General features: G+C 47.9%; 4 protein-coding genes across 10 annotated transcripts in view; 3 read left to right on the forward strand and 1 right to left on the reverse strand.

Annotated features, from left to right (window-relative positions):
* Positions 1–92: 92 nt before the first annotated feature.
* Positions 93–3,884, reverse strand: rnps1 (RNA binding protein S1, serine-rich domain). Its single transcript, XM_086056546.1, has 7 exons — positions 3,774–3,884; positions 2,821–2,964; positions 1,988–2,173; positions 1,778–1,901; positions 888–1,041; positions 532–673; positions 93–432 (listed from the first exon to the last, which is right to left on the reverse strand). Coding segments are annotated over exons 1-7 (858 nt in total). The 5' UTR covers positions 3,776–3,884; the 3' UTR covers positions 93–326.
* LOC147133889 (uncharacterized) lies at positions 3,804–7,029 on the forward strand. The gene is made up of 4 exons (XM_086056545.1): positions 3,804–3,992; positions 4,733–5,404; positions 5,476–5,592; positions 5,909–7,029. Exons 2-4 carry the CDS (start codon positions 4,748–4,750, stop codon positions 6,788–6,790), a joined length of 1,656 nt encoding a protein of 551 aa, XP_085912671.1. The 5' UTR covers positions 3,804–3,992; positions 4,733–4,747; the 3' UTR covers positions 6,791–7,029.
* A 347-nt stretch (positions 7,030–7,376) lies between these two features.
* LOC147133890 (uncharacterized) lies at positions 7,377–9,524 on the forward strand. 3 transcript variants are annotated; one of them, XM_086056196.1, is made up of 5 exons: positions 7,377–7,533; positions 7,600–7,635; positions 8,188–8,337; positions 8,609–8,733; positions 9,181–9,524. In XM_086056196.1, the coding sequence occupies exons 1-5, from the start codon at positions 7,476–7,478 to the stop codon at positions 9,289–9,291; spliced, it is 480 nt and encodes a 159-aa protein (XP_085912322.1). In that variant the 5' UTR covers positions 7,377–7,475; the 3' UTR covers positions 9,292–9,524. The 3 variants fall into 3 exon arrangements, with proteins under 3 accessions (XP_085912322.1, XP_085912323.1, XP_085912324.1); XM_086056197.1 differs by having other exon boundaries at positions 8,609–8,727; XM_086056198.1 differs by lacking the exon at positions 8,609–8,733 and having other exon boundaries at positions 9,181–9,300.
* Positions 9,525–10,022: 498 nt separating this feature from the next.
* The window catches only part of ccp110 (centriolar coiled-coil protein 110), a 44,796-nt gene continuing 28,214 nt past the window's right edge, over positions 10,023–26,604 (forward strand). Inside the window, exons 1-15 of one of the 5 annotated variants that reach the window (XR_015090175.1) lie at positions 10,023–10,197; positions 10,585–10,733; positions 11,559–11,768; positions 12,524–13,637; positions 13,721–13,842; positions 14,083–14,215; positions 14,284–14,396; positions 14,473–14,589; positions 15,197–15,298; positions 15,389–15,505; positions 15,985–16,058; positions 16,148–16,213; positions 16,366–16,422; positions 17,241–17,422; positions 18,934–21,920. Coding sequence is in view for 2 of the 5 variants with exons in the window: in XM_086056187.1 (XP_085912313.1) it covers positions 10,590–10,733; positions 11,559–11,768; positions 12,524–13,637; positions 13,721–13,842; positions 14,083–14,215; positions 14,284–14,396; positions 14,473–14,589; positions 15,197–15,298; positions 15,389–15,505; positions 15,985–16,058; positions 16,148–16,213; positions 16,366–16,422; positions 17,241–17,325 (2,454 nt within the window). In the remaining 3 variants the exon portion in view is untranslated. Of the gene's footprint in view, positions 10,198–10,584; positions 10,734–11,558; positions 11,769–12,523; positions 13,638–13,720; positions 13,843–14,082; positions 14,216–14,283; positions 14,397–14,472; positions 14,590–15,196; positions 15,299–15,388; positions 15,506–15,984; positions 16,059–16,147; positions 16,214–16,365; positions 16,423–17,240; positions 18,489–18,933; positions 21,921–26,604 lie in introns of those variants that run through there. The other 4 variants (XR_015090177.1, XR_015090176.1, XM_086056187.1 and 1 more) reach the window with 4 other exon arrangements.

The following is a 26,604-nucleotide window of genomic DNA, read 5'->3' on the forward strand; positions in this document are numbered from 1 at the left end:
TGGATGAAGTTACTACTATTCCTTCCAAATACTGTATGGCAGCGCTAGGAGCAAGTTACAGATGACCTTTAACAAAACCAACTTGACACTGGTTATGTTTCACCAGTTTTATTTTTCAAACTCTCCAAAAGTCAAGACAGAGTAAAAAGGGTCACGATCTCAGCTTGGGCTCGTCACAACCAACAGAATTGACAAGAAACTTACATTGACAAAAAAAAAAACAAAAAAAAAAATCCTACGAGGGCAACAGTTTTTTTCCCCCAACTTTGTTTTAGTTTTTCTAAATTTGTAATAAAAAGTAATTGCGCCCAAAGCAGAAAACGTGTTTATCTGGACGAGTTTGAGCTGGAACGAGAGCGGTGACGCCTGCGGCCGGGAGATCTGGAACGAGAGCGGCGGCGCACCGGCGAACGTCTCCTTGGGGAGCGGGACCTAAAAGGGACATTGGAAAAACGAAAATGTCACCAAAAGCCTACTAGAGCAGTTGAACTTGAAAGTATATCAAACGAATGCTAAGCAAGGAAGACCGACCTTCTCCGCATGCGGGGCGGGCTGCGCCGCCACATGGGCGGCGGAGGGGGCATTCTGCGAGGGGGAGACAGGCGGCGAGGCGGAGGACGCACCCGCTGGGGCAGCACGGCGGCCGCCGTGATCTCCTGCCCATCGATCTGACCTATGAACACACGTTGAAACGCTCAACAATTCTCACATGGGGGAAAGAAAAAGGCGCAATCTTTAAAAAAACCCAATAATAATACCAATCGGCATCGCAATCCAAATCTTATCAAAATCACGTATTGCAGTCAGTGGCCGAGCATGGCTTTTTACGCTACTAGCCCGACCAGCCCTGTACATGCGCTGACATGCCGAAGCGGGAAAATGCTGACCTCCGTCCATGTACTTGAGGGCCTTCTGGGCCTCCTCGGGGCTCTCGTACTCCACGTAAGCGAAGCCCTTGGACATGTGCGGGACCTGCCTCTCCATCGGCATCTCCACAGACTTGATTTTGCCGTAGGTGGCGAAGATCTCCTGGATGTGGTCCTGCGCGCGAGAGGAAACTGCTCATTATTAGATTCAAAACAAACCAAAGATGGGCCAAACCCAACGTTAAGGTTGCCGGAACATGAGTGGCTCGGGGACAAATGCCTGGTGTGAATTTAACATAGTTGGCCAATCAAGATGATTGGGTTTACTGATTAGTTCCGTCGCCAACTCATCCGAACCAAAGAAGCCCCCTTGTCAAGAGTCCCACCTGCTCACGACGCACAATCCTTTTGTACAACTACGCATCGTCATTTTCAGAACTCAATCACGAGGAAGAAGAAACTAGGGCCAGGCGTAGGCCGAGATTAGCCCTTTGAAGTAAATTTGAATTGTTTTCCATTGTGTGTTTTTTTTTAAACACATTGCAACGCAAGACAAAGATAATGACATTCAACATTTCTGGAATTTTATCCTGCCAAATATTGCCTATAAGCCGAAATGAAGATGACAAAGATGTACGGTAGCGCCGTGTCCAACTCGATGAGGATGTTCCAGTTCTGGTTCGGGCCGACAACGAGGGAACGTGTTTGTTTGATTGATTGATTGATTTTTTGATGTTGCGGACTGAACTGAAGTGAACTCCAGCCGAGTGACGTGGTGTCACGGTGAGATGGCGCGCCTGTTATCAAACACATTGATCGACAGTGGATTCTTCATCCACGCAACTGCAAGAAATTTGGGGCCCTTGTAAAAGCTCAGAAAGCCAAGCATTAGCGTCAAGTAGGGCAGACACCTTGGTGACATTCCTGGTCAGCCGGCCCAAGTGAACCTTGGTTGGTTTGGGGCTGGGCGTTCTTTTCCTCCGTTCCTTATCTTTCTCCTTATCCTTTTCTTCTCCCCTCTTCTGTGTTTTGGACCTGCGGCGCAAACACAACAACAACAGCAGCAGCGATCGTCACGACAAAGCGGTCCGACTCGTAGCGGAATGTGGAGCGAGACTTACGGCGAGCGGGAGCGTCGGCGGTTGTCGTGGCGCCGGCGGCTCGGGCTGGGCGAGCCCGAGGAGCTGGAAGAGGAGGACGAGCGCGAGCTGGAGGAGCCCGAGTGGCTGCTTCCGGACGAGCTGGAGCCGCTGGATGAGCCCGAGCTGGAACCGGAGCTGCTGCTGGAAGAGGAGCTCGATCGGGACCTGATTGCAAAAGTGCCCGGTCAGCATCAAGCTCATTTAAGAGGAACGAGCAGCGTCGAGTTCCCCACAAGCGGCACGAGTTGGACCCGAAGGAGGATTTGCTCAACATGCGACGTCACGTCTGCATATCTGCTACACTTATCCTACCAATTATCCAAACGACTAGTCATACGATAAAAAATTGTTTCGCATTTTGAAACATGTATTGGTGAGGCGCGCTACTATTCTTGGCCACTTGGGGCCGTCACCCCAACGTTCCACACTGCTCTCTGGCCCGGGCGAGTGAAGGAGTCAGTGAGTTCGAGGGTAGAGTTCAATGTTGTGAGCTCAGGTCAGCAGCTGGCGGCTAACTGGCTAACCGCTAGCCAATCTGCGTATGCTGGAGTGACTGGCTATCAGTTGTGGCTCTAGCAACTACTTTCGGAATGCGCTCATTACTTCCGTTAATTTTGGTGAAGCTGGACTCATTTTCTTCTCGAGTAAAGTTTCCCTACTGTGACATCCTGGTCAAAGCACCTGCCTGAAAAACAGACAAGGACGTTTGTACTTGCTGCATGGCTGTAAGGCAATGTCAACCTCCCTCATTTTTTTCCCACTTGTACTTGAATGTTTAGTTCATGACTGATTTGTGATTGTGGTCTTCAGACCTGCTGCTGCTTCCAGTTGATGCGCTGCGGCGTTTCCTGGCTTTATCACGCCCTCTGTCCTTTTCACCATCTTTGGCGGAGGATTTGTCCTTGGCTCGGTCTTTAGTTTTCTCCTCTTCCTTCCGCTTAGTAGGGGATGGAGCCCTACAGAACAGAAAAAAAAAAATATTGGTGCTGGGTATTATAGTCTTGAAATCTCAATGTTTTCCTGATTTTAAGCATTTTCACCCCGTGCTAACAGAAAATGCAAGTTCATTTTTTACCCATCTGGGATTCACTTTGTTTCTCCTGGTATCCCCCTCGCCCCCCAAAAAAAGGCTTCTAAACATTTCCCCCCCCCAAACAGAACTGAAGAAGTGCGTTTAATATTCTGACAAAATGAAAGAAAGTGGTTGTGGCAGAAAGGAGTTGAGTGAGAAAACCAAATTATTAGGAACATCTCAGCGTGATGTTGGCGAGATTATTTATATTCATATTTATATTCATATATATACATATGTATATATATAAATAAATAAATATGAATATAAATATGAATTTATATAGTAGCCCTTTCAATTAATGTAGCCGTGTGGATACATGCTAGCTGGCTAGCTTCACAAATGCCCGCAAATCCTTCCAGAATTCAGTTTCTGTATAATTTGTAAGAAAATACTGTAAATATGAGTGACCTGAATTTAGAAAGGCGAAACGAGAGGGTGACTCCGGTAAAACAACATAAGTAGCAATAAATTTAAACATTGGAGAGGGGGGGAGGGAACGCAGCAACTGAATTTCATTCGGCCGATTCAACTCATACGACGGAAACCACGGGGCTTTTGTTCAATCACAAAATGCTCGACAAAGGAAGTAAATATAATATTCCACTACATGGCAAATCGTAGCATGCAACAAAAAGTAGCAAATAAGATCATGATCTCAACTATAACTACAGAATAAAATCGTAAACTTACATGTTTTTTGTTACAGGTGGTACAGTCCGGAGCGACTGCGGGCCTCGAGAAGAGTCGCTGGCTGATGACGACACAAGTTGGAAGTGACGTCACTACCTGAGCGCCACTTACGACTCATTTGTTTATTTATGCGCTCCTGGATAAAAATGAACCGTTAGCTTGTCGACAGAGCAATTGTCACCGGGTATCTTTTTTCCTTTTTTTTTTTACTTCCACCAGGTGAGGGCTCGACTTTCTGTTCGTATGAGTCGACGCCAAGCTGTCGTTTTGCGTCAATGTTTGTACATCACAGGAGGGTTTGAGGGTAAACCGTTATTACTTGAGAAGACACAAGGTTTTTTTTAGGCTTGGTTGTTGGAGTAAATGTTTAGATTACGTTTTCTTTATAAAATACAGTATATGTGCTATTATGGTCAATGCATGATATATTTCGATTAGGTCTGATGTTCTAGCCATGAGCTTTTCAGTCCCACATATAGATTCACTGCACTGTACAGATGATTCATGATGTGGTATGCGTTGGATCATGAGCTGTTCCTTAACCATAAAATTAATTGGCAGCTGTGTTTGGATGTGGTATCCTTTGCTGATCAGTGATTCTCAAAGTGTGCTATGAGGGTTCCCGCTTGCGGTATGCGAAAGAATCACCGAATTAAGTGTTAAAACTTAAAACGATGTGTAGTTACAGATGCTGAAACTTACTTTTAACCCAGTGCAGTTATTTCCAGTTCAGTTGCAAAAAGCAACCTATTTGTTTTTACACATAAATAAAAGTACACATTTTCGAAATTATTTATGAAATATGCTTCTTTTGGAATAAAACCATCGTATTTGGTGTAAACAGTTGGAGAACTTGTATCATTGATGGATGACACTCAAGATGTGATATGTTTTGGATTATGAGCTGTTCCTTCAGATGATGTGCTGTGCTTTGGATCATGAGCCGTTCCTTCCCCTAGATACAAAACGCGCCCATGGGTCGCCTGGACGACGCCGCCAAGCGCAAAGTGGTGGAGCTAAGGAAGGCGGGCCTGAGTTTCCGCAAGATCAAGGCCGTGCTGGAGCTGGAGAACATCAAGGTGTCGGCGCAGGCCATCTACCTGTTCCTTCGGGAGTTCCAAGGCAGGCGACCGGGCAGGGTCAGGCCCCTGGAGGCCGGGAGCGGCGCGCCGGCGCAGGTGCCCAACCTGGTCGGGGGCCTGCAAGAGAGCTGGAGCAGCATACGGCTGCAACACCTGCTACGGGATGCGTCGCGCCACGCCGGCTTCAGCAAGTTCGCCAAGCGGCCGTCCGCGGAAGCAGACGCCAATGCCAAAGCGTCAGGCTGCGGGGAAAGCGGCGCAGAGAGCCCGACGGGCCAGCGGCAGCGGCAGCGGCAGCAGCAGCAGCAGCAGCAGCAGCAGCAGCAGCAGCAGCGGCCGCAGTGTGTGGACGATAACGACGTCCAGATCGTGAGCGTCACGTCGCTTGCGCAGAGTCAGCCAAGAGCAGAGACAAGCGCGACTTGTTCCTCTCCTGGAGCGACGTCGGCGGCCTTCACCAGGAGGAGAGTGACGCCCTCCCCCGCCACCAGCTCAATGCTGGCGGCCCGCAAACGCATTCTGGATAAAGCGCTGACGCACAAGATGAAGGTCTGATGCTTCACATTCTTGCCTGGCACAATCATTAAATGAGTCAAATGCTTTGGATTTTATTCCACCAGGTGACGTCGTTGTTGAGGAGAGAACACGCAAATGTCCAAAGATCCGATTTAGCTGCATTGTCACAACAACAACAACCAGCAGCAGCATCATCACATTACGATCTGACCACAGAAAAGGTCAGAGAAAATGGTTGCTACATGATGTGGTATGCTTTGGATCATGAGCTATACTTTTACACATATAAAATGGATTCATTGATGGCATATGATGATGTGGTACGCTTTGGATAGTCAGCTGTTGCGGTCAAGCGATGGATGACTAGAAAGCGCTACACTTTCCATGATGTGGTGTCATGAGATATCCCTTCCCATATATACTGTAGATAAAGAGATTTGAAAGAAAATAACATGTTCTAGATTTTTTAGGAGAGGTATTTTCCAAAAAGTGATCTTGGCAAAAACATGAAGTCTATGTCTCATTCTCGTTTCTTAGGCCGGACTGGAAGATGGTGGCACAAACACAACCAGGCGCTTTGTCCCCCAAAGGGCAGGTCTGTCCGTGCGCTCCCTTCACACGCTGCCTCGACTTGGAATCCGCCTTCCCAGCCGTCCGGCGGCCCCTTTGGCGTCCTCCGCCCCCGGGGGCGCCGTCCTGCGCATGCAGACCTCCGCGGGCGAGCCCAGCCAAGACGGCGCGGCCAGAGGCGCTCTTCAGGATCAGATCCAGACACTGGGCTGCGAAGTGCGCAGCCTGGGCCTGGCCGTCAAGATGCTGGTGGAGCAGCAGAGTCGCTTGGAGAGGGAGCAGGCGCAACAGACTCACATCCAGAAACAGATCCTCAGCGCCCTGCACAGCCTCGCGTCCCGAGCCGGACCTTGCGCCGACGCTCAGCAAGCGCACAGCAAAACGCCGTCCCCCTCCTGTTTGCCCGCCACCTCTTCCTCGTTCAGCCAAGACACCTTCGACTTTAACCAAGTCACCTTCAGCCAGTGCAGCCAAACCCAAGCGGCCTACGACTCGCTGGAGAGTCTGGAACCCGTCGAGGCCTTCAAACTCCCCGTCCTGAGTCCCGACGGCTTGAACGGCTTCCCGCCGTGCAGCGGCGCCGACAACCTCCCGCTTTCTCACACGCCCCCGCAGACGCAACAAGCGTACGCGGGCGCATACCCCCAGCAAAACTGCCAAACTCTCATGGCGCCCTACGCCCAGTCGTCTTACGTGGCCGCGTACGAGCGCTCGCACCCTCAGGCCTTCAGGGAGGCGGGGAGCAAGACGTCGGATTTCCAGACGAGCTGCTCCGGCAGGAATCTTCAGGAGTGCAGCATGTCCGCGCAGGATCAACACCTCAATGTCATCAAAGTGGAGGGACCCTAGGCTGACTGCAGCATCATGTAGCTGTTATTGTTTTTGTTTTTTATACAACATATTTATTTTCGCCCAAGTACAGTGGCACTTTGACCTCCAGTTAGAGGTCTCACTGTGCTGTCAATGCCAACGCAATGAAAATGGCAATAGATGCTTGGATGAAACCACATATGTAGCATAGCCAGTTTTTGAGTCTTTTCTTTTACACATGTATAAATAGACCCGAATAAATGGTTTGAGTAAACATATATTTGTTTGACGCTCTTGTCCACATGAAAGCATCAGTTTGTTGCAGACTTGTGCTCAAGAGCCACATTAGGTTTTTCAAACAGACAGGTGAGCCTGATCGTTCAGAAACAAGAACACATATTTGAAAACAAGTATCATACAAATTGAGTAGCGTACGCGCAAGCCGTACTTTACCCACCCCTGAACGAGACACAAAAACAAAGCATGTGAAAAATGTGTTGCGTGCATTTAGTGACACGCTGGAGTACAAATCCCAGCGATGGCTCTGTTTTCGCTTAACTTGTTGAAGTGGAAACCAGACAAACCTGAAATCTGTCATGTGTGATGGCGCGGCGGGGATGCGAGATCAGGTGACTGCACCGGGTGCGAAAGATGATCGCTTTAGGTGCTCACTTGTCGCTTAGCGTGGTTGTAGTTTTGCAGCCTTGACGGACGCTGCGTGAAGATGCTCTTTTTTGCACTGTGTTGCTGCTTTTTTCTGCGTGTTCACACTGAAGACCGCTGTAAGTACACGCTCCTCTGTTCTACTTTTTAAAATTCCTTCCTACTCATTATTTGTCCCTCCACAGCTGCCGACTGTGAAAGTTGCATCATCACAGCCAAAGGTATAGCGCTGTTCAGTGTACATTGGAGGACATCTTGTCCTTCTGATTTCTAGACATTATCAGGCCTCCCAATCCTTTCTACACTCAGCATCCTTCGAAAAAAGTCTTTCATTCTACTACTTTTCACTGGTGCTTCATCCGAAGCCATGCTAGCCTGAGCCTTGCCGCCAATAGAAAAAAAACCTCTCAGCAATTGATGCCTGCCTTTATAAATGCTTAGAGGTGCCACAAATTGGTGGCAGAGTATTTACTGTTTTCTCAATGAAGCTGCTCACCACACTTTGACATAGTTTTGTGGCACCTAGATGGTGCCAAAGCATCAAGTTTGTCTAAAACTTCAACACAGTTCTTTGGCACCAAGATGGTGCAGAATAACAGGATCAGTTCTGGAATTGTGAGCAAGACACGGTATGTGAGGTTTCTCAGAAGCTAGCTTGCACCTCAAATAAAACTAAACTCATAACTTGGTGCACATGTAAGTCAAGGTCCTACTGTGTCCGATTTCCCCCCCGAAGCATTTTTTTCACGATAGTGATATATTCTGCTTTCTAGAGTTTGAGAAAGAAATGCAAGAAGTTCCTGCCGCAAGCCGACTGGCGCTTGTGGACGAGCTCATCAGCACCGGCGAGGTGTGCAACAGACTGCACTCACACAAGCAGTTTAGCAAAGACAAACTGGCCTCGGCCTGCATACGACTCTTAGGTGAGTTCGCTGTTTGAAGTCTTTCTTTCATATATATATATATATATATATATATATATATATATATATATATATATATATATATATATATATATATATATATATATATATATATATATACATGTATCTATACATATATATATATATATATACATATATATACATGTATATGTATATGTGTATAATAATATATATATATGTATATGTGTATAATAATATATATATATATATATATATATATGAATACACAAGCAATTAATCCCATGCTCAGATTCCCACTACGACCAGTTCCACGCAATTCTGCTAGATTACGAACCGCATCGGCTGGATGTCACGCTTTGCTATGAGAAGTCCACAGCGTGTGTCGGGGTCAAACGACACTCTTTTGAGGTACTGGTAGGTTGACAGCAGGGTTACAAATAGTTTGGGATATTCTCTAGATAAATTATGGATAGATTTTAATTTGTTTTAATGTTTGTTTAAAAAAAAAAAAAGTTTTTAGAACAGGTTTGTTAGTTTTTATTAGTGTTTGTATTTTCGAAAATGCTTTGTTTTATTTTTTTGAATGAGTTTTTCAAATGTGCAGTGCAAAATTTAATTTAAAAAAAGTAAACGAAAAGGTCGCTAATTATATCTTCTCTAACTATGGATTTTGTTTTGTTTTTTTTAAACATTTGCTTTTGTTTGATTGTGATAACGAGATTGTTTTTTTAAATGTTGGTTTATTTTGTTAGTTTTCATTATAACTTTAATAACATGGGTTAGCGCTCACTTTATTTTGTCGTTCAAGGCTAGTTTTTACTGCCAATTTGCTACTTCATTCTGATTTTATTCCTGTCACAGGATTCCAAAATCCCGTACACAGACGACCACATTGAGGCTCTGCTGCGAGAGCACAAGGAAAACATACGTATCACTCAGCCGACACATTCCGGCTCAAAGGATGAGTTGTGAAAAGAGTGCAACCTCTGTCGTCATGGCAGCAATTGATCATCAGTCTATAATTTAGCTGTTAATATCTTATCAATTTTGGTGGTGGACTAAATAAATTGTGTTCGCAGAAAAGATGTGGTATGACTCCTTTGTCTGGGGATATTACATTGTGACTGTCTTAATTTTTACAAGAACCAGAATAGTAAAAAAAAAAAAGGATGATGCTGGAAGAATAGTGTTAGTTTTGCAGCCATATTCACATTGTTCACGTTGACAGTATGCGAATACGTAATACTCAATGTTCTTGTACAGTCCACATTTGCTCAACAGATTATTGTTAATAAAATTAAAAATGTTGTTTATCATCACCATCATTATTCTTTTAATTAAGGTTATCATTGTGAAACATCTTTTGGAGAAAAGCCAATTGAGCAGATGCTAAGCGCTGGGGTTCAATGGTACGTAGATAAGGTGACAAAAATACCATGGTCCATTTCTGTCCAACATACCACTTGTACGATTTCCTAGTTCCCCTGTGTTTCTTGAATTTGATTTGGACCCAAACATGTCCTGTACTTACATTATTTTGTTATCTATTTTGTTCGTAAATGATCGAAATTGCAATAAGAGAGAAATGATTGTGTGCCTTGAGCCGACCAGTTGGTGTGTAAAGCATATTGGTACGCAGCCCTCGCCCTGTTGCTAGGAGGCGCTGTTGTAGCCCGGAAGAGGGCACGGGTTTTTTCTTTTTTTTCGGAAGAGGGAACGTCAACGTCGGTGATGGGCAAGCCGGGACGACGAGCGCAGACGCGAGGTTTTGAATGACTGCCATTGCTTTTAATGTTTCCCCCTAGCCCCCAACACACACACCGGAAGCAAGAGAGGAGCGAAAAGGAGGAGAAACGTCGCGCTTTCTTCGTGGCGGGGGTATGACATGAGATGGGATGGGTGGATCTGCTGTGTCATTTGAACATCTCTACGATAGCATCTCGGAATAGCTACACCAACAAATATCCAATTTCACAATTTAATTCATTTATTTGATGATATGTAAATGTGGGTCAGTGGGACTTGACCGTGGATTAGTGATGGCTGACTGAATGAGAGTGTCATTGACCTTGGTCACTGCAAATTGGTGAATCAGATAGTGATCGGCAGACTGTTTCTGTACGTGAGCTGAGTCAGGCTAGGAATGGCAGGAATGTGATGTGTGATGAAAACAACCAAAAGCAAACAGAGCCTCCCTTTGTTACCCTGTCCGTGCAGTCACATATTGACACAAGCGTGCATTAAACTGCCCATTCTACCCAACAGCGGCAATGTGGATGGAAAGCTATGAGGAATTCTGCCTCCGAAGTGTGGCCACACTGCAGGAGGAGGGTACATTCAAGAGAGCCACATGTGAACCCGTCACGTTTTCATCTGTCATCGTCTACTGTGGGAAAGCAGCCCTGTCCCCTCTGGTAAGGAGGAAATGGCCACTTGGGGGTTCTTAACGGCTATCGCTGCATGTCAATGTGTATCTGACATGCAGCAAAATGAATTGAACCTATAAAAACACAGCTAAACGTTGTTGGACACCGAAGCCTGAATCAGAGCAGTGGTTGGCACCACCGTTGATGAGGAGCATCTGTGTTCTTTATCACATCTTGTTTTGACCACAAGTGAACGTAGGGAAAAACCACACAAGTCAGCGTTAGAGATGGTCATCTGGCCAAAATGAGCCATCCAGGAAAGGTGTCATTTTCTGCCATTTTTGGGTATGGATTGGAAAAACTCAAAATCAGAATCCAGAACCCCAAATCCACAACCTATAATCCTAACCTCAAAGTATATCGCCTAACCCTCACCAAAACCTATACCGTAACCCAGAGCCTTCACTCAAAAGGCTACCAGAACCCCAAACTACCAGCACCCCAAACTACACCCAAAACCATCTAAACCCAAAGCACAAACCCTGGCCATCTTTTCCCCACAAAAATGTATCGTTCTCAGCCATGTTTGAGCCATCTGTTGTAATGCAAAATCCATTGTTACAAAAGACAAAAATGTAACAACAGTCAACTCTGACGCCCAACCTGTGAAAACCTCTTCACATTAACACCTAAGACAAAACAAAGTACAGTACGTACAGCATGCTGGTTCTTGTTCAAATAATAAGTAGTCCACTTTTTATTTTGTCTCGATTGCTTCGAGGTGTGATTCATCAACACTCAAGTCTCCACAATGGACTGAATTCTCAATGATAAATGAATCCGATTTTGAACTTGGGTGTTTTGTTTTTGCAGTTGAATGCAGAGCAGCGTCAACAGATGTGCGACCTCAGACGGAGGGCGGCCCAGCTGGAAATAGACCGGCAGAACCAGCAGAGGAGCAAGTCCGCGGCCCGAGTTCGAAAGAAAGCTGTGCATTGTGCAGTCCGGTCGCAGGGCTGCGTAGGGTCTGGTCAGGTTCCAGTCGGAAAAGAAACCAAAAACAGCAACAAATCAGCTTGCGAGGTAAAGTATTTGCAATGAAGTCCTTACCTTCAACACTGTCACAAATGTATTAATTTCATCCAAAATCAGCTGGGATATGCTCCAGCTAAGCGGGACAAGTAGTTTAGAAATAGATGGATGTGTACACCCACCAAAAACAAATGGTGAAGAATCTCAAACATCGTCCAAGTCTAGTTTTCCCACTGAAGAATCTACAGAATGCAGTACGAGGGCAGTGCATGCCAGAATGCCCGGTGACATTTGCAGACCTCACGACAGGTTGTCCGACTGCAGACCTTTCCCAACAGCCTCTCCTATTTTGAGCCCGACGAGGGATGCTGTTTTGTCCACTCTTCCCTAACGGTTTAGTTTGCTCGTTAGGCCGGTCGAGTTACTTCAATCGGTCCTCGAGTAGAAAACAGGAAGCCTCTTTCCGATCAGAGTGCGCTGCCATTTATTGTTTGACAGAGACGTGACGGATAGGGCTGTAAAACGCAAACTGGAATTCAGGTCTTGGTTAACATTCAACTTCACGTCAGCTAAGTGCGATATGAGTCAGGGAACTAGAGTGCGGGCGGACGAGGACCTGGTTTTGTTCAGTACGTGCTGGTTTGGTTTCTCGGAACATGGTCTTAAACCGCCTTCCACTGGGTTTGTGTATCAGCTAAGTTCCAAAGAATCCATCCGTATATTTTCTCCTGCTTGTCCTGCGTACACTGTGGACTAATCGTAGGTTGCTTCAAAGATTTTTGATTGCGCATTTTATTCCGAAACAGAAACATCTTTTGCCGAGTGACGGGGCTGAAAAGTCACCAAGTCCCAAAGCCACAACGCTCAATGGTTACACACTGATCACAGACTCGCCCGGACTTCCCATCGCCCCTCCAAATGGGCTTCAATCGAGCAATGAGCCAACTAGCCCGATCCTCAATGGTCTCATGGCTGGGGATGAGATGAAGCTGGAGACGGACGACAAGAGTGATGAGGAAGATATGAGTATGGACAGCCTTCCGAAGCAAACAAAAGAAGATGTGAAGAGGGAACCGAGTAAGGACGCGTCAAAAGTTGTCATCCCAACACCTTCGCCCGAGGCCATCTCGGAAAGTGAAACGTTTAGTCCAAAAAGTGCCGTTGGCTTTGGCTTTAGTTTGCACCGCAGTCCCCTCGGCCCTCCGAAGATTCCCTTCCATCAAAATCGGTACGATGCCAAACCTCAACAGCCCGTATCCTCGAGTCCACCCAATCAGTCCATTCGGCTACCAAGCCCAGAGTCCGGCTGGAGCCCCCAGGTTCACGGGCGTAAACCACGGCCCTTCTCCACAGGGAACATCCACACCGTGTTCCCGGGAATGCCAGGGCAAGGCGCCAGTCTGTCGGATGGCGAAGAAGCGCTCTCCGGAGCCTCGCGGTGGCCGGATCGCCGGAGCCCGATATCGAGCGATGGGGTGGGCGCTCTAAACAGGCGAGGTAGTCATCAGTCGGGGCCTTGCGCCATCAGTCCAATGCGGGAAAGTCAAAGTCCTGCGAGCCCCTCGTTGCCCAGCCCGGCGGGGCAACGCGACCGCCTGTCATCAACATTCCGCCGACGCTGCCAGACCATGGACGGTCAGCCGCGCGCTGGCCAAACTGGATCCGATCACATTGACCGCAGCCAAGAGAGGACGCCTCGCTTCATGGCGGGAGTCACGATGCGCCCCTCAACTTGGCGCAGCTCGCCTGCCCCCTACGACAAGTCATTCAAGGTCGAGGATCCTTCGCCATACCCGCGGAGGCCTCACGTTCCCCCGGAAGTGAAACTCAGGCAGGAGCCTGATGATCCTCAATGGCCCTGTGATGAAACCTCCCCAACTTCCCTCCGACACGCAGGAGCTGCACATGCCAGTAGCACAGGTCCGTGATCGTTTCATCAAGAACGCCATCAGGAAAAATGCTTTCAAAAGGTGCATTTCTGAAGTTGACATTTTGGCACACAGAGGAGACCCAGAGGCGAGCGCGGGTTCTGGGGGACATGCAAAGGCGTCTGGAGGAGGAACACGCTTTCCAGATGTCGCTGCTCCTGGCCGAGCAGGAGAAAGAGCAACGGTGCCTCCGTCTGGTGAGCGCCTGTGACCCGAGTCTCTTTGAGGAACAAAACGCGCGCACGCGGTCGCTAGTTTGCGACGCAGTTCCGTTCCGTAACCCGAATTTGTTGGCAAGTCACAATGCACAAACTCGTTGACTGTGCGTCATTCCTAAGCGTGAAATGTGCTACGTCGTACGTAAACCAAGGGCTTCCGGGAAAAGAATATTTTCAGCGCACTCTGCACAACTCCCTCCTTTGTTTGCCGTGTGAAAGGAGCTCGAAGAGACTGAAAGAAGACTGAGGGAGCAGGAGAGTGTGAGGCTCCAGCCCTCCGACTCTTGTCAGCGGAAGCGTGAGGGACTTGCCGCTGTGAGCCCATCCGCCCCAACGCCAGCTCCCAGTAACGGTACCACTCGGGCAGGCTCACTTTCAACACCTATTCCGTGAGTCAGCGCTTTTCTTTCCCTTCTCCAGCTAGTCTTCCCAGTCCCACGAGTTCAAATGTGACCTCGCCCTCGGCACAGCGCCCCGTCTACCTCCAGGGGCCCGCTTGGGCGGCTCGCAAGCCTCAAGCGTGGCCAAGTCAGGTGAGCGCGATCGCCGCGACGCTATTTGCCCCGTGTCCATTTTTCGGACCTTTGCACTACCGTTTTTGATTTGCAGGTTCTGAAAGCAGAACAGCAGAGAGCACTGTGTCGAATTGGCGCCATCGCCCGCGGCTTCCTCGCGCGCAGACTTCTCAAAACACACAAGGTCCAACGTCTGCGTCAGACCGTCACGGTGAGGCCCAAATGCTCGCAAGGTGAACTGAATCGACGCACCCTTGGGTCAAGGCTTCTGCCAGCACCGGGGCTTCAGCGGTCACGTGCTTGACATTTCTCATGCTGTTCTTGGTTCCAAAAAGAGTCGGAAACGTTTGTTCCCTAGGTACCCACTCATACACACCAGCGTTTGATTCGTATGAGTCAGGAAAATCCAAGATCACTCCAGTTCCACCTTTGCACGCTGCCCCGCAGTATTGTAGAAGAGTCTTGTTGGTGTTTCGCGAAGTCTTGCAATTTCTCAATTTCAAAAAGACGGAGTCACCTTAATTGGCCATTTTTTTCTGGTTTGTAATTTTGTCAACATGATCCAAGTGTGATTCAGTATTCTAGTAGTAAAAAAAACAAAACAAAGACCCTAGAGACGCACTTTTATGCAGATTCACGGTGCTACAATTGTACGTTGGTGTAGCGAAGACGAGTTAAGTAGTGTTTCAGTTCGGTTGATGTCATCACAAACATCCAAAAGAAACAAGTCAGAAAGTGTTCATTTATTCTTATTCAAAGCACGTAATTAGCATGCGTTAAATTGGGGCGCTGAGCGAGTTTTTGGTGTGTCTTCACAGGACACGCAGGAGTTCATTAGTTCCTTCCAGACTGAAGGTCCACAAAAGAGAAGCACCTTCTCAGCACAGGATCTCTCCCTGCAGGACCGGGTTCGGGCCCAGGTACCAATGTGCTGCCGCCGGCGGTCGGCGACCGCAGCACTCACTCACACGTCCTCCTTTGTTGACCCGTTCAATGTTTGCTTTTCTCAGTTACGTGCGGCCCTCTACGACATCCATGAAATCTTCTTCGAAATGCCTCCGGGCGATCGATTAGCGCTGCTGCGGCAGGACAGGGAGCTCTGTGCCGAGAAGAAGCAAAGAGACGCGGTAGGCAACAGGAGAGGAGAGCGGACTGCGCACCTTTTCGGCCGCGCTAGCTGAGATCATTGTTGGCATTTACTGTACATCTTACTTGTCTGGCTGTTGCCAAAGGTCAAATGCCCGGCAGACTTTTCCTTTTTGGAAAAACCCCTCCCAAACAAGTGGCGGCGCTGCCGTTTAAGAAACACTACACCGTTAAGAAGCTATCAGCTAAAACTATGTGTCGCTTTTGACTTGGGAATTGTCCCACCGGAACAGCTTAATGTGCGTGCAAAAACCCCAACCGGAAGCGCAAGCCGTTTCCACAGGGGGGCACTGTTCTCAAGTGGCAACGTTTTCAAATGTTTGAATGTTTTGAAGTTTCTCACACAAAACCCCAAAAAGGAATTGCACATGACTTTTGGCATCTGAAAGTGCAAAGGTACTCGGCTAAATGGCACTGCTAGTTATAAAGCTGAATGATTCACTTGTGACTGATTGTGAAGGAGAAAGCCAAGAAGGAAAAGGAGAGAGCGACGCTGTCTGCCGCCACACAACGATCTCTGGACCGAAAAAAGAGGTAACGCGTGGAGGGAAAACAAAACAAAATCCACGGGGAAATCGTTTGTCATCTCCGGCGCGGCGACGTGACTGCGGGCTCTCTTTCAGGGAGGGGGACTCGCCGGGCCAGGCTGGAAAGGTCACGCAGAAGCCAAAAAGTCCCACTCCCATCAGGTACTGCAAACGTGCGCTCGCACGCAAAGCTTTTTCATTTCATGGGGAGCGCACGCCACTTTTCTGTTGTTGCCTTTTGTCTTTCCCACTTGCTGCCCTTTATGAGGATTTCCGCATGCTTGGAAATCGCCACTGATTTATTCCTTTCCTAGAGTTCCAAAATCCGGCCAAGTCCAAAAAGGTGTCCCGAGCCAGTTCAGCCGCCAGGGGTGAGTTCATGTCTCGCTTGCCGTGCGGCACGTAAGCCTTGGCCGCCGCGCTGCGGCGGATTTCAAAAGTCGACTGGGGGGGTCTCATGACAAATGGCAACTTTCGCAGATGTCATGTAACACGGGACCCACGCTCGGCCTTTCGCAGTGTTTACACTTGAAATTGGATTTGCGCGCAAGGGAGGTCCAAACGCATCAGATCGTGGGCGGCGTGGCGTGTCTTGTGCGCAGCCCCCCCTTCGGGTCACCCCACCCCAGCGATGTTCACTTCCATTTAGGCTTTGATTTCATTTGGATGAATTGCTACGTGCTGTCCAACACTAATCAGCTCGAGTTTGGTGCCATATGAATCGAGTTCACTTTGAATAGTTAATACGAATACGAATACACATCGACCCAACGCGAAATATCACTGAAAAAGAAGAATCGATGAATGAGCTGTTTTCCAAGCAGAATATTGCCTTAAGATTGCGATTCGTCACAAAATGTCAAAACCAATGTATCTTTTTTCTTGGGGTGGGGGGAATAGGAATATTCTGAAAAGGCCACAAAAGTATGGACCTTGGTCTGATTTTTGACATTACAAACCATTTGATTTCCCCTTGAAATGTTGCCAGTGACAGTAGAACAAAGCCCATCTTTTCAAATGGCACATTTGGACTGCAGCAACTCTCAGCCGGAACTACGAACGTTGGGAGGACCATTATGTGACAATGCAAAAAAGCAAAGGTTCAATGTCGTTTTTGGTGATCTTGTCGCCGTGCGTCAGTCCCAAAGGTGATTTATTTTGCGCGTTGATTCTCGGTGTGTCTTGTCAGGAGCTGGTACAAAAAGACCCCCGAAACCAGAGCGAAGCGCACGGACAACCTGAAGAACCTGAAGAAGCAGCACTCTCTGGGCTAGCGGGTGGCAAACACGTCCCCGCTTGACGGCATTTGGAAATACAACACAAACCACAAAGATTATTTAGCAGCGATGTTGCCCTTGACAACCACATTTGGTAAGTAAAACTCGAGCGAAATGGACACGACCGGCAAGTCCAAGCGTGTGAATTCAGTGGTACCTTGACTTACAGTTTCGATTGGTTCCATGACTTGGCTCATTTTCCCCAGAGGATAAAGAATACATGCCTGTGAGTGTTGTTAGATATTCGGTCTACGTGTGTCGCGGCACTTTTTGAAAATCGGTCGGGTGACGGCTCATCACGCGAACAGACGCGTGTATGACATGTATGGCTGAACTCACGGTCAGCGTTTCCAATGACATTTGCAAATATTTCAATGAGCGTGCTTTTGAACAAAAGACTCGAGTGGCTCAACGTGCAGCGGCCCTCGCGACTTCCTCTTGAAACGCTGTTGGAATTGTGCCTAACGGGCGACGCCTTTATTCTCCGCCCTGGTCCGAAATGCGTGGCCGCTCGCACGAGGCGGCGGCGCCGCTCCGTGCAGATGCGTCACGGTGACGGCGCGCAAATGAGTCCGACGGCTTTCACTGTCTTTTTCTTTTTCCTGCAATTGGGTGAATTTGCCTTTTATCGTTGCGCATATTTGGTCCTCAATCAACACCAAACGAAATGGGAATGTATTTTGTTCACACACTGGCACGACTTCCCTTTATTATGGCTTCATTTTGACTTCTTCAGCTATGGAGTAGGAATGTGCTGGGGGAAAAGTCAGCCGTATTCTTGGCATATTTATTTCGAAGTGGCCTTAATGCAGAGCCAAAGCCCCCAAAAAGAAATAGATCATCATGTAGCCTCCCACTGCATATGCTTCATTTTTGGAATGAAGATTTCCGCCTTCTTCGCGGGGGAAATGAAGACAAGCGCGGCGTTGTTCGGATCTGCCGCCGAACGGGACGGCGTCTTCGAGATGCGACTGAAGCCTTGCAGGCCCCGCTCGCAAGTCTCGGCATCAACATCAATACGGCGCATATTGCAAACTTCGGTTTGTGCTGTGTTGCAAATCTGATCTCGGTCGGCAACCCCCCTTGCTTTTTCACTTGCTTTTTCATGTCAACGGTCGATTTGATATGTTTTGTATGGGCGGAATAAAGGACGAAATGAAGTGGCAAATCCGTTTGGCAAATCATTTCTGGCCAGCGGTGAGCGAGGCCACGCGCGGGGTGGCGACCGGCTTGAGGCCTCGCGGCTTGAGGCCTCGCGACTTGAGTCTCGTACTTGCCGCCGGTCATTGCGACGCTGCGTCTCGCCCGATCAACGAGCGCGGCTTGTGACGTCTCACTTGTGATCTTCATTCGTTGCCCGGTAACCAAACACAAGCCATCCAGAGAAAAAAAGGAAAGCGGCGACAGCCTCCGCGTGCTCTTTCACGCTTGTGTCGTCGCCGTCCCGCACTGGGGCGGCCATAAAAGGCAGCGATGGCGCGTGATGGATGGCGCGAGGTGCCGCCGGGCCTCGCGCGTGGCCACCAGCCCACCTTCCGCGCGCAGCTCGTCCCCGCGCCTTCCGGGCCCAGTAATGCTGATGCGTGTTTGTTTTTCGACACAAAGCGCTCCCTGGCAACCGGACCGAAGGCAACGGCGGGCCCCAAAAACAAAGTCTCTCTTTTGCTACGGTGATTTGCTTTGCAAACCTTTTCGCTGCCATATGGACAGCAAATGCAGGATGTGAAATCAGAATCAAAAGAAAAATTGCAAGTTAAGCTCTCGAAACCTCAACAATAAATGGTCAAATTCAATTCATAGAAAGAATATGGTTTCGTGTGTGCAATTGTTGGAAATGTCGAGCCTGTCGGGTGGAGGAGGAGGACCCCAACGCGGGGAGGCTCAAAGCGAGTACACTCCAAACTATGTCATGGAGCGGAATCAAAAGGGCAAACAAGGTACAGCAAGCATTAAAAGCAACTAAAGAAACGCTCGGACTAGGACGTGGACTGGACTTTGGCAGCGCAACCGACAATGAAGCGACCGGGGCGGACTGAAAAAACGGAGGCAACCCAATCCAGACAACGAGGAGCACCTGGTGAAGAGACAAAGGCTTGGAGGGAGCTGATTGGCAACACAAGGGACTGCGTGGGATGACGAGCGCAGGTGGACCCAAGGACCTAACGGACGGAGGCGGACGGAACTGAAGGAAAAGGGCAAACGGCAAATTCCAAACCACAATGAAAACGAACCAAGACGGATCGTGACACAGGCACTTTAAAAGCAGTTGCAAAAAGGGGATTCAAAAAGTCATTTGTGGAAATCCAAGAAATGACATTTGTCACGAGTCCAAACAGTTTGTATTGTTCCAGCTCTATTCTTCAAATGAACTTGTTCTCTCTTGGTGTAAATATGACTTGATATGAGCGATCCCATCGCCTTTCAGTGACGATGGATCAATGATGTTGAATGGGCACGCTGTGCAGTATTAACTTGCGCTCATTTCTATTTGGGCCTAAATGAAGCGCACCAACGGACCTTCCTGTTTCCTGCCTTTCCCGGGATGCGGTGCGTCATTGAAAGCTATTCAATTCAAGTGCGCCAATCCACACATGTCCAAACCTTCTTACAGGGCCTTGGAAGAACTGTTCAAACGAGGCAAATATTTGCCAGGACCTTTGGTGCCTCTCTTGTCATTGTCACTGAAAGCAAATCTGAACTCATCCCCACTCGTGCGCAGGCAGGGGGAGGCCGTAAAAAGGAAGGTTCGCACAAAAGCCTTGTGAGAGGACTCCTCGTTTCACGGACCCCGTTTGTGTTCCTTTCCGACTTTCCGTGCGTATGTTCAGGAACTATTGAATGCGAGCGTGAAGCCACCATTTTCCTCATTGCCGCGCCACAAACGCACATTTGCAAGGTAGCGTGGTTTGGCGCTATTTGGAACAGCCGCAGTGATCTTGAGTCTATCAAGTGCTCATCGAAGACTTCAAAAGTGACCGGAGCGGTTTAGCAACTTGTCTGCTGTGTCCTGTATGCGGACTTGATTTCTTTCACTCTTCATTTCATGGGGATTTTAAAAGAACGTTTGACTTCCTGTGCCCTGCGACTGGCTGGCGACCAGTTCGGGGTGTAGTCTGCCTTCGCCCATTGACGGCTGGGATAGGCTCCAGCAATTCCCCGCGACCCTGTATAGGAGAAGCGCTTTGGAAGATGACATGACGTGACCTTTGACTTCCTCATCATTCGGTTCTGTTCTAGTATCATTTGAATTTTCAAGTGTAAAATATGCTGTTCGTATAATTTCTGAAACGTTCAGTTCTCTTTCATCATGCATTTCGAAACCCGTTTGTGATCCGACTTGACTGGCCGAATGAGTAAAATGAAACGGCCGGGCTTTTCCTCTAGGGCCTGTGCACAGTTTACGTGTCGCCTGCGACCGAGGCTTCACGCTCTCAATCACGGCTCTATTTGCAGGCTAAATGATTTTCACTTGGCTGACAAGTGTAAACATAATAAAGCTATATCGGACCGTGCGGCCTCGCCTCTGACAGTGGCGCTAAAGGGCGCCAGTGTTTGGGATCCTCCTTCAAGGTTTCCTCGCAAACAGAACAAGACTTTGAGGAAGCAAGCGCTTTCCACGTGCTTCCTTTTTGTTTTTTTTCCGCCTGCGGGCCGTTTGCGTACACGGGAACCTCGCGGAAAACTAAACGGGTGAGGCACCCTCGGTCAAAGCTGAGAGGCGCTGTCTTTCGTTACTGCGTGCGTGCGTGCGCGTAGAAGGTCCTCAGTCCAAAAAGGAGAGCCCGCAGCTTTGCGTCAATATTTGCCCAGCCGACTTGTTAACATGCGGCCGGCTTGCATCATTCCGCACTTGACCTCAGTTCCTGCACCGTTTCAGAAGCCACCGTCCGCCACTCCGTGCACACATTAGCCCAAGTGCATGGGGGGGGGGTCGGGGGGGGAAGGACTCGCACGCTCTGCTTAAGTTGGAGTTAACATTCGGGCTGCGACTAACCGTTATTGTAATAATCGATTCATCTGTCCATTTTTCTTCGAGTAATCGATCGATGGAATAAAAACAACAAGGCATTTTAAAATGTCCATTCATTTCTAATTGTCAATACAGAAAATACACAAAGAGGAACTGATTGTGAATCGGTGACTGCTTTTGCCTGTAACATGTCAGAATATTTTCAACAATGCTGATTGATGTTTTCTAAAGTAAAAGCAAATGTTTTATTTTGAAAGATGAAAAACACAAAGTTAATCAATCCGCTTTTTTTGAACGTGGATAATATATTTACTGTTGAGAAGTTGAAATTCAAAAAGGTATCCAAAGGATCCATTTGCTTAGCAAAAGTAATTACATTCATTTGAGTTGATTAGTTGTCAATTAATTGATCAATCGTTGCACCTCTATACCGGTGTGTAATCAAAGATAAAGACCGGTGGTGTTTATTTTCCCATTTGGTAAATGTTTTCTTGGGTAATTTGGATTTTGGTCGTTTAAAATGACATGCTTGTTTTCACACAAAATAACACATTTCCTACAACCGTTTTGCCTTGTAAAATTGTTTTAATCTTCCAAATAATAAACATAATAATTCCTCATACTTTATTTTTATTGTAAAATGTTATGAATGTCGTTGTATTCAATTCATGTTGTCTCCTTTGTTATCTATACTTTTGACTGAAAAATATGTTATTAAAATCCTTTTTCCCCCCTCCAAATATAATTTCCTCATAAAAGTCCGATTTGTCAAGGCACCGCTGTATTTCTCTTCTGAAGTGGGTGCGTAACCCGCGTAAGAGTATTGGAAAGGCTGCATGGCTTGAAACGTGGTCTTGCAACACGTTTGTGTCCTGTAGAGGGAGCCCAAATGCAACACGAGCCACTAGCCCCGATGGCTTCTCACTGCCAACGCATACTTTGGCTCCGGACATGAATCAAGTTGCTTCTTGTCTGTTGCACTATTACCTCCATTCGTCTGTTGCTACTGGCTTGAATTAACATTCAATCGCCTTTTTTTCCCCTCTTGTGCCAGCGCAGCAACAAGCTAACAAGCTGGTCCTGTTGACGTCCCTTTCCGTGCGTCATCTTTCATGCCACTGTCACTTGCAGGGTCAAGTGCGTGTGCGTGTGCGTGTGCGTGTGCGTGTGTGTGGGAGGGTCACATCACTTTGGTGCCATGGGTCCCGGTGTCTCCATTGCTGTGGAGTCATACCAATACACACACACACACACACACGCGCGCAGAGATTGTGCACGTACAACTGCGGTGCAAATGTATTGGGCCACTTTATCGGTGCATTCTCATTGGCTAAACAACAACAGAGATGGATGCTCACTGGTCAAGCGGAAAAAAACGAGTGAGTTGGATAAGTGCGGTGGAGAGAGGGTGCAGCAAGTCGGGGTTGAACGGACTAGTCGACTAGTTGACGAGTCGACATGACTACTCCGCATCAATATGTAATGCTGAAAATCGACCATTCGCTCACCACATGTTTTTGACATCCGCTCGTCTCAATTTAAGGAGGATTTACAACTCCAACGTGGCCACGCAGTCGTTTCACGTCTGCATGGATCAGAGAGGAGGAAAAGAAAAGCGACATTCTATTCGACATTCTATTGCGATCACAACTAGACTCAAAAGATTCGCGTAACCGGAAAAAAACAACATTAAGAATTCGAATCATAATTTGAATACATTGATAATACAACAGAAACATGATCAGATGAGGAATGCCGGATGCAAACATTAGTGGGGAAATATCAGAAAATGATCATGAACAAATATAAAGAAAAAGACAAATTCACTGAAAAAGATAGAAAAACTCAATTACTAAAGAATGTTAGAAAAAAAAACATATTACGGATCTAAATGACATCTTCAAAAAACAACTCTCTTCCCAAGACAGCTGGGAGAGGCTGCAGCACCCTCCGTGACCCTCTGCAGGATAAGCCGGGTCACAGATGACACACCATCTTACTCAGAACATCAATTGATAAGTCACACGATTCCATACGCAAATAGGGGAACATATGTAATACCAAAAAATCTTCATTCAAAGAATTCACACATATTGAACAAAATACAAACAAATTACAAAAAAATACAAACATTCTCGGAAAAGCGTTGGACAGAAATACACAAATGCGCTGTCAGCAAAAAATGAACACATATTTGACATGAGGACAACATATCAAAATATTAGACAAAAAACAAAAGTGCTGCATCAAAGAAAGGAAAAAAATGCATAAAACTATAAGAAAATGCAAACATTGTCATCATAATATAATTTAAAAAAGGATTCATTTATTGCAACAGGCACTTGTCATTTTTTCCCCTCATAGGAAATCCTGCGTTGATTGTTTACATTGAATGAAGCGAGGTGTCCTAATACTTTTGTACACTGCTGTGCAGGCGGCGGCGGCGGCTTCCTCTGTAGGAAAAGACCCAAAAAAGTTCAAAAAGCCACCTCATGCTCAGATCATGTCGACGCATGTTTTGCATCATACTCGCGAAAAGTCTTTCACTCGTTCCCCCTCTTTGATATTGCCCCCCCCCCCCTCCTTCGCTCCCTTCCCCTTCCCGGCCCGCGAAAAAAGCTGACGTTGCGAGCGTATTGTTCCGTCCTCCTCGACCCGATGGCCCAAAAAAATGCATGAAAAAAAAAAAGCATGAAACAACAATGTCTGCAGGCGCAGCGAGAGCCTCCTGCTTGCCGTTTCATCTCGCCTTCTTTCTTCTTTGTCTGGCTTATCACCTCTCCAGATGCTCTCTGCACATCTGCTGCTGCAGGTGTGTGTGCGTGCGTGCGTGTGTAGGGCGGGGGGGCTTCAGGGACAAATTGTACTCGCTCACAACTACATAACTTCATAAGTAGGAAGCCACCTGCCAACGCCTGCAAACAGAGAAGCTCAGCGCTGAGAAAAAAGCCACACAAAAAGTAGTCGGCGAAGACTCCCTAACGACAGCAACAGAGCAAGATTACACAGTGCGCTTTTTGCTTCCACCACGCCAGTGAATCATCGCGCTCACCGTATGTTGGCTTTCTTTTCATGTTGGCGCAACTCAATGCAGCACACCCTACGCGTGCAAAAACACATCGCGCTCGTTGAAAGGCATGGCCAAGACGTCCAAGACGAAAGGGCCATTCCGCATTCCGCGACTTCTGGCCTACACTGACAAGCGCTCGCGTTCACCCGCCGGGACCTGTGACCAGTCCTCGGACAACCGAACCTTTCCTCTCATTGCGGCCGTTGCTCGTCACAACAAAGGTTGGAATAGTTTGCGGGCTTTCATTTTACTTCATCGTTAGTAGTTTTTAGAGCGATTTTTGGGGGAACAATGTATCATTTCTAACCAAGCTAACTTTTTCTTAGTTGGAGCCTTGTGTATAAGGGGCATCGTCTATCTGTCGATAACTTCTGAGCGCACATATATACAGTATATATATATGTGCCTGCGTACAGGGAAAGAACACGCAAACTCCACACGTGAGAGCCAGAGCTCGTCTTTGCCGTGAGGAAGCAGTCGGTCATTTGTTTCGCGCCAACTGTTCCTTCGCAGGTGTCAGCTCCCTGTGGTTTGGAATTGACAAAGAGATCATTGAAAGAATAGATGAGAGATTTAAGGAGTCGGTGTTTATCCTGTCAGGTGACAAAAAAAACCCTCAAAATCCCCATGAATGGTCACGCACGGTTCGTTCAGGCTCTCCGCACTGCACGGCGTTATCCCGCCACACGCGTACGCGCCCCCGACCCCCCCCCCCCACACACACACACAGACGTTTTAGCTGTTGGCGTGCATATGCTGTAATTACAATGTGTGAGAGTGCACACGTTTGTGTGCGCGTGTGTGTATATCTCGCCATGTTTTCGCATGGGCCTCGCGCCCCGCCGCAATCACATTTGATGGATATCGACTTTGGCTTGTGAGACTTTTCCAAGCGGTGACTCATGGCGCTTCTGACGGACGCCTGTACCAATTTACTGCTACTGCCACTTCTGCCTCTCTTGCCCCCCCGCGACCCCCCCTCCCCCGCACACCCCACCACAGCCGCCACCCCCGCATGTGTGTGAGAGACAAAGTCGATGAATACGTGTCCTGTGCATTGGATCCTTGTGGTTGTACTTTCCAACTTCTCCATTTGGACTTTTCCACTGTCCCGCGCAGTCGACGGCAAGCGTGTAAGAGGACAAGCGTCGGCACCGAGGTGCTGTCATGATAGTGGAGACGCAGGCGCTGGAATGTCCTAAAGCAGTCCGGGTGCAGTCTTCTCCCTTTGTCTGCTTGGAAAGGGCTATAACGAGACATAACATTGTGGCCAAACCGCCGCGTCAGAGTCTTGGGGAACACTCACTGGCAGTCAAGACGCCGTGTCCTCACGGTATAGGAGAGAATTGAACTGAGCTGACTGTTATGTGGTTGTGAGGTGTTCCGCAATACAAACAAGGACGCCACAACACTGCGGAGTGACCGCGTTTCAGCATCGCTAATTGGCCTCTGAGATGCGGTGACCTCATGGGACATAATTCAACTGAAGAAAATGTCCTAAAGTTGCCAGGCGGCCCCGGAAGGTCAACATGATTGCACGCAGCATTGTGGAGCGACCGCACCGGAGTCACCCGGAAAGCGGGGCCCGGAGTTGAAAGCGCACATGGTGCTCCGCAAGTATAAGGTTGGAGCCAAAAATTCAAGCCCGGAACCTCAGAACCGTGAGGCACAAGTGCTAACCGCTAGCTCACCGTGCTCATAGACGGGAATAAATGTCGCATCAACTTTTGGACTCAATTCTCCTGCAACACCTTACCTGGCGAAGTTGACTTTGTTGCCTCACTCCTTCCTTCTTTCACTCTTTCATTCACTGGCTTTTACAAGGCTAGCCAAGACACTAATGGAGTACGATTAGTGGTAAAGGAAGTGAGCGAGGAAGAGCTTCCCTTCTCCCGCCTTGCTGCCCAGGCTAGAAACAAAGTATCATGCTGCATAATGACACGGGCTTTGTCAAATATCAGGTGGAGTACACCGTATGCGCTGGGTCACTAACACCCATGAGGCGGGCTGCGAATGGCTCCTCGGCCAGAGTTTGGACACCGCCGGAATGTATCAAACTGCCCTGTAGCATAGAAAAACTATTTGGGTGGAAAAATGCAAACGCATCTTCCATCCTGTTCAAAAAAAGAAGGCGGCGGTGGTGGGGGGTCATTCCGTGGTCGGAAAGGGAAGATACGCTCGAGATCCCCACGGTTGTAATTTATCCCGAAAAAAAACAAAACAGCGTGACTAATCT

The sequence above is a fragment of the Filicampus tigris genome, chromosome 16, assembly GCF_054856515.1.
Source record: "Filicampus tigris isolate MCC_2025a chromosome 16, RoL_Ftig_1.0, whole genome shotgun sequence".
NCBI lineage: Eukaryota > Metazoa > Chordata > Actinopteri > Syngnathiformes > Syngnathidae > Filicampus > Filicampus tigris.

Bases quoted from the DNA above. Each gene is read 5' to 3' on its own strand.
- rnps1 (XM_086056546.1), bottom strand. The intron at 1,902-1,987 runs GTAAGTCTCGCT...TTTGCGCCGCAG, and splicing joins CGCCGACGCTCCCGCTCGCC to GTCCAAAACACAGAAGAGGG. The intron at 674-887 runs GTCAGCATTTTC...GTGTGTTCATAG, and splicing joins CCTCAAGTACATGGACGGAG to GTCAGATCGATGGGCAGGAG.
- LOC147133890 (XM_086056196.1), top strand. From the start codon at position 7,476: ATGCTCTTTTTTGCACTGTGTTGCTGCTTTTTTCTGCGTGTTCACACT. The intron at 7,636-8,187 runs GTATAGCGCTGT...TCTGCTTTCTAG, and splicing joins TTGCATCATCACAGCCAAAG to AGTTTGAGAAAGAAATGCAA. The intron at 8,734-9,180 runs GTAGGTTGACAG...TTCCTGTCACAG, and splicing joins GACACTCTTTTGAGGTACTG to GATTCCAAAATCCCGTACAC.
- LOC147133889 (XM_086056545.1), top strand. From the start codon at position 4,748: ATGGGTCGCCTGGACGACGCCGCCAAGCGCAAAGTGGTGGAGCTAAGG. The intron at 5,405-5,475 runs GTCTGATGCTTC...TTATTCCACCAG, and splicing joins CGCTGACGCACAAGATGAAG to GTGACGTCGTTGTTGAGGAG. The intron at 5,593-5,908 runs GTCAGAGAAAAT...CTCGTTTCTTAG, and splicing joins ACGATCTGACCACAGAAAAG to GCCGGACTGGAAGATGGTGG.